Source organism: Stegastes partitus, unplaced genomic scaffold (genome assembly GCF_000690725.1).
Source record: "Stegastes partitus isolate 25-593 unplaced genomic scaffold, Stegastes_partitus-1.0.2 Scaffold1214, whole genome shotgun sequence".
In the NCBI taxonomy this organism is placed as follows: domain Eukaryota; kingdom Metazoa; phylum Chordata; class Actinopteri; family Pomacentridae; genus Stegastes; species Stegastes partitus.
In genome coordinates, this window is record NW_007578945.1 from 143,023 (window position 1) to 149,022 (window position 6,000).

General features: G+C 45.4%; 1 protein-coding gene across 2 annotated transcripts in view; it reads left to right on the plus strand.

Moving 5' to 3' along the window:
* The window catches only part of mark4a (MAP/microtubule affinity-regulating kinase 4a), a 28,108-nt gene extending 22,143 nt beyond the window's left edge, over nucleotides 1–5,965 (plus strand). Inside the window, exons 14-18 of one of the 2 annotated variants that reach the window (XM_008297370.1) lie at nucleotides 775–878; nucleotides 1,624–1,908; nucleotides 4,614–4,696; nucleotides 5,358–5,402; nucleotides 5,516–5,617. In XM_008297370.1, coding sequence (XP_008295592.1) covers nucleotides 775–878; nucleotides 1,624–1,908; nucleotides 4,614–4,696; nucleotides 5,358–5,402; nucleotides 5,516–5,580 — 582 coding nt within the window. In that variant the 3' untranslated portion in view covers nucleotides 5,581–5,617. Of the gene's footprint in view, nucleotides 1–774; nucleotides 879–1,623; nucleotides 1,909–4,613; nucleotides 4,697–5,357; nucleotides 5,403–5,515 lie in introns of both variants that reach the window. The other variant, XM_008297368.1, reaches the window with a different exon arrangement.
* The last annotated feature ends 35 nt before the right edge of the window (nucleotides 5,966–6,000 follow it).

Genomic DNA, 6,000 nt, shown 5'->3' on the forward strand with positions numbered 1-6,000 from the left:
GCACATTGACTAACTTTTGGAGATGTAGAGTTTTTTGGTGAATGCAGCTTGGCATTCAGTTTATAGTGTCTGACCTCTTTAACAGGTGCATGATGATGATTATTACTGAATACAGTAGGTTTCTCTGTGTGTTACTGTAAATCCAGAGGATGGTGGTTGTTGTGGAGCTGGTTATCTGTGGGAAATGTAATTTGGTATCGGAGTCGTAGCCGCTCCCTGTTTAGGATCCCTTTGTGACAAACCGTTTTCCTGATCGAGGTCTTGAACAAAAACAAGACAAATACACATATTTATGCAGGTTTTGTGCGGGAGTGTTTGAGGCTGTTGGAAGTGCTCGTCGCTCTCCTACGCACCTGTCTCATGAAACTTCCTTTATCTTACTTCATCTTAACATTGATCTGTTCCTCCTAACTTTTTATGCCTTACTGCCAGTTTGGTTTTATTATTTTATTTTTTAATAATGCTGCTCTAGTTTGTGTTTTCCCACTCATAAAACCTGCCGGTCTGTTTCCTGTTTTCATTTCCATCTGGATCTTAACTGAGCATTTATTTGCTCTCAGCTTCACTTCATCGTTCTGATTATTGCTAGTTCAGACATGATCTTTGTATGAGGTGTTAAATAAACGGTAGTAAAAAAAAACAATGAGCTCTGACTTGTAAATCCAAATACTGATGTTTTAAAAGTAAATACAGATTTAGATGCAGATCATATCTTTGCATTAGTAGCTTCACTTCTTTGCTAATATCTGCTTCTGAAATGATTCGTTCCTATAGAATAACATCCCTGGGAGCGCCATGACACGCCGGAATACATACGTGTGCACCGACCGCTCAGGCGCCGACAGACACTCTCTCCTGCAGAACGGCAAAGACAACAGGTACCGCTTTGTGTTGGGGGGAGTTTCGGTGTTCGTTCTGCCCGGTCAGACCTTTCATAGCAGCTGGTTATTAAAACCACGTGAGCACAATCATATGGACCTGTGGCAACGACAACAACAACATAAAGGCTGAAATACATTCAAAGGCAGGTGTAAGATTGGTCAATTCGTCTGATAATATTTACTTGAAAGGGTAGTCGTCACCTTCAGCTGCTCTGCTGTTCGGAGGATGGATGTGTGAAAATCCGAAATAGAAACTTCTCGGTACGTTTTGTGTCTTGGACGCTTGCCGGCCCTCTTGTCATTATGCCTGCAAACTCAGAATCAGACGGGGGGAGTGAAACGTTTCTGGTTTGTTAGGAAGAACTAGAGGCAACGTACCATTTAAAGATTAGTGTTGATGTAGTCGGTTGCTTTCTGTGTGTGTGAGAAGTCTCTCTTCAGACGAACACCTAAAGCTACTGTATGGACCAGGTAGTGTGCTGTACAGGTGCAATAAGTGTGGCTACGTGTTGAAAACAATCCTGATTCATGGGCAGAAAAATGTGCCATACAGAATCCTTGAATATAGGTCAGTGTGTTTGGGAATATGGTTATATAATAGAATTTACTATGGTGGAAAATCCATAAATATTTACACCAGTCCTGCTTTATGGAGGGCTTTTTATGTAATGATGAATAATATGGTTGAAAAGCAGGAGTTCTGAATGTAAATGCATAAGACCAGATGTTTGTTTCCCTGCAGCTCCCTGGGACACCGCCTGCCCGCGGCGTCTCCCTCCACGCTCAGCATCTCTGGGGCCGGAGCTGCCTCCTCCTCCTCCTCTTCGGACCGATGCCGCTTGACCCGAGGCTCCACGATCCGCAGCACCTTCCACGGGGGGCAGCTGAGGGACCGTGGCCCCCCGGTGTACTCCGCCCCGCCCACGTCGCCCACCCTGTCCCACCACGACGCCAGCCCGCTGCCCCACGCTCGCACCAGGGCCACCTCCAACCTTTTCACCAAGCTGACCTCCAAACTCACTCGCAGGTAGACGTGCGCCACACATCACACAGCAGCAGAAGCATGCCGGTGTCTGTGGCTGTAGAGCTCTGGGGTAAATAGGATGGAGCCATTGACATGTTTTACCCCCATGCTGCCTCTGTTTGTTCTCTAAACCCCTAAATTACTGATAATAAACAAATAATACAGTGGAGAAGTTTAAAGCTGTGATCTGAGATGAGAGGATCGATGCCACTCCCATAAACATGTGTTCAATATGAATGAGCCAGGAGTCCATTACGTTAGCTTAGCATAACGGTAAGAGTACCAGCTGGCCTGGTTCTGTCCAAAATTCAAAAATACACCTTCCATCTTATCTATAAAAACATCAGTGACCTTTTCTTTCAAATTTGTGCAGTAACGACCCTGTTAAATCAACCAGTGGGGGTTCCTGAGGGTCTCTTAGCTCAGTCACCACATACGTAGTACAGTATGTAAATGTAAGTAAGTGTAGTGATCATAGTTCTGTCACTAAACAAATGTACAGTCGTGACTCGATAACCCGACACTAAATGTAAAACCTTCTTCTATGTCGGATATCAAGGCTGTCAGATTGTCCAGACGGAGGTCCAGATACGAGGAGGGCTTGATGCTGGAAGGCTCATTAGTTGTTCATTATTGTTCATAGTTGTTATAATAACTAGTGTATTGTTAGAAGACGACGCATTGCTGGACTTCAGCCTAACTGACCGGTGTGGTTGTGCACGTTCCGTCCACTTCCACCCCGGGACAAAATTAAACAATGTATTTACACACGTCACACATTCATAGGAGGCTTGACGTCACACTCATGTCTGTGCATTACATACGTAGCTGCACAGCTTAGCATAGACTGAAGCAGGGGGATCAGATCGCCTCTTTAAGGAAAAGTGAGTTTACCAGCAAAAGCACATTCTTTCTACAGTGTGTGGTGTTTATGAGCTAGCTGATTCCCTCTCCCTGCAGTCTTTATGCTAAGCTAAGCTAACAGTCTCTCGGCTTTATGCTGCCTTCATGTCATAGTAGGAAATACAGCTGCACGATGTTGGGAGTGATTTGTTTTTCTGCAATATGTATTAGAATGTGAAAAATTACAGGAATGTCCATCAGATGATTTTAATAAATCTGTTTGGAAACTGGTGAGATTAGGGTGATGAGTGCATCTGCATAAAAAATATATATATATTGAGATACAATATTGAAATCGCGATTCGCCTATCAGTTATTCATAGAAAATAATGTTTATGTCACATTTAGATAAACCGAGCACTGCTTCCCCACTAACGTGCAAATCTGCATCAAATTAAGACCAAAAAATAAGTTGAAAAGAATGAAATTATTCAGATTTACCCAAGTTGATCGTATCCAAACCGGTTGTTGGTGGATTTCTCTACTAGTGGAGCATTTTAACATCAATATCAGTTGTTTTCGTTTATTTGTGTGAAGCCAAAGTTGCTGTCATGATTAATACTCCGTTAACTGTGCAGGTTTATAACTGACGTGTTTCCTTTTTCCAACCAAATCTTCCTTTTCAGCGTCCGCTCGTGCTGCTGCTTCTTACATATCATTAGCCGTCTTTATTAATGAACCAAACAAAATAGAAAGACACAAACATTAGCCAGCATGCTAGCTAGCAGTGCCTTCTGTAAACGCTGGTGAAGGCATCAGGACAGGATCAGTGTGATCTGTATGAACTCTGATTCTGGCACGTGATGGTTAAAAATGTTTAGTGTCACACTTGATATGAGGAATTAGTGTTTGCTGGCTTTTGCTGGCTTTTTGTACATTTTATTGCCAAACCAGACATATTGGATCTTTCAGAAAGACTTGACTTTGCCAGTTGGAAGCATAACTTGGCGTGGATGCCGTTTAAGTGGCAAACTGGTCATTACAGTAACTCTTATATAACGTGGAATTTATTTCAAGTGCAACACAGAGAAACGAGAGCGCTATCAATCCCCTCATCCAGCTCTGAGCAGAAAGACAGTATGTCCCAACGTTTCGTCATCCCAGTCAGACTGCAGAGGTCATAACTTTGATTAACGACATAATGGCTGCAATTTAAAGGTTTTTACTTATGCAGCATTGGTAAGGTTTGGGTTTTTTTAACTGCATTAGCTGAAGATTTTCTGGAACTCTGTGACACAGTCCATCCTCACTTATGAAGGTGTTTTCACATGATCACATTCTGTACGTCTTCCTACCTCTGCATAGCTTTGATTCTTTTTAGGGCCGTAGATAAACGGGAGTAGATCCTGTCCTGTTCATTTCCTGTTCTTAGTAACTTCTGTTTTTTACAGTTGCTTTGCTGTTGCAGCGAGCGTAAGATTCACAAACCAAAGACGTCAAATGTTTGAAATCACGTGGCGTTGTTGTCACCAAGTTCTGCCTTTCAGCTTGAGCACGGCCCGGGTATGGATCCATGCTTATCAAAACATTTTATTCATCCAGGCTTTTGGCGAGCCCGTCTGTGGCCCTGGATTATCCTCTGCTCCCCTCTCCCTCCCAGTCGTCATAATCACACATGTCTAATCTTATCAAACCTCAGCTTTATCCTTGCCAATCAGCTCCCGCGCTGCGCTCTTTTCCACCACTTGCTCTCCTGTGACTCAATTATATTCTCTCTTGCCCCCCAACCCCCTGCTCTTACCCCGTATTCCCTGTTTTTCTCCATCTTTATCTCGTTCTGCTTTCCCCCCCTGTCATGGCATCAGGGTCAACCTTGACCCGTCCAAGCGCCAGGGCTCAAACAAATCAGTCTCGGGTTGTACTCTTCCACAAGGATCAAAAACAGTTAGTAAGTTCCCATGTCTCTCGCTTCTTTCTTGTCTGCCTGTGCTGCCCTATCTGTCTGCCTGCTCACTCTGGAAAGTCCACAAACGCCCCGACGTTCTCCTTACTGCTCGTCTGCATGCCTTGTGAATCATCTCCATTCTGTTTAGGTCCCACACACTTGGTTTCAAGCATGGTTGCAATCAAGGAAGATTCATTTGAGTTTTGTTTTTAACGTACACTTCCAGGATCAGTGTCATTGTGTGTAGAGCGTGGCTATAACAAGTGCTGTAATCCTCTATCATCCTGTGCATACCCTTAGAAATGGTTTGTGTTTTTCTTTTGTGGTTGGCGAGGGCTGACAGAGGGAAACTCATTAAATGTGTACTCCATTTGTTGTCGGGAACAATGAAAAGGAATGTGTAGCGCAGAAGTGATTACAAGTTGAAGGACAGCATTTATACATGCATGCTTTGAAGGCTGTGAGTGAGGAAGTGGGAAAGTGCATTCCTTTAAGGTGAGGACACACTGTTCTGCACATCACGTGCTTGTTGTTGCAGATGCTTGCTTGGTCTGACTGTATAATATCCACTGCTGAATGCCATCTCATCTGAGACTAGTGGATTGGTCATGAGGCTCATTGTGCTCTGGTGGATTACCCCTTACTCTGCCTGCTTGTTCTACAGGGTCACAAATGAATCTGAGGGAATCAGGAGATTTGCGGTCACAAGGTCAGTACACGTGTTCCGTCTGCGTTGGCAGCAGAAAGCTGACGATATGAAACTAGAAGTGGCAGGTGTGCTGCGGTGCCTGAGCGTTTCTCCGTTTCGCCCCCTCTCCTCAGTTGCCATCTACCTGGGTATCAAAAAGCGTCCGAGCCCCGGGCCGTCGGACGTGGCTGGGATCTGAGAGGCGGTGGGCGGCGGGACCCTGCGGAGGTGGTACTGGCTCTGCGGGAGGCGGCGCTCGGATGTGGCTGCCAGGTCCATCATGCCGGCCCCTTTCTGCTCTCCTGCACCCACGGCGTGGCAGGGGGCCGCGTGGCTTTCGAGGCCGAGGTGTGCCACCTTTCCACGGGCACCTCGGAGACTTCTAACGGGGTGCGCTACACGCGACTCTGGGGGGCACCGCTAGCTTTTCGGGACATTGCCACCCAAATCTCCAAGGACCTTGAACTTTGAACGGAGGGTGTGTTTCGTACGAGTGTGCGTTTCTGTGTGAGTGTTTATGTGTGTGCACGAAGGGAATCGAAGACGGGAACAAAAAAAACAAACAACGCAGAGAAGGGACGAGGGGCTGGACCCGAGAGAAAAGACTTCTCCTTCTGTC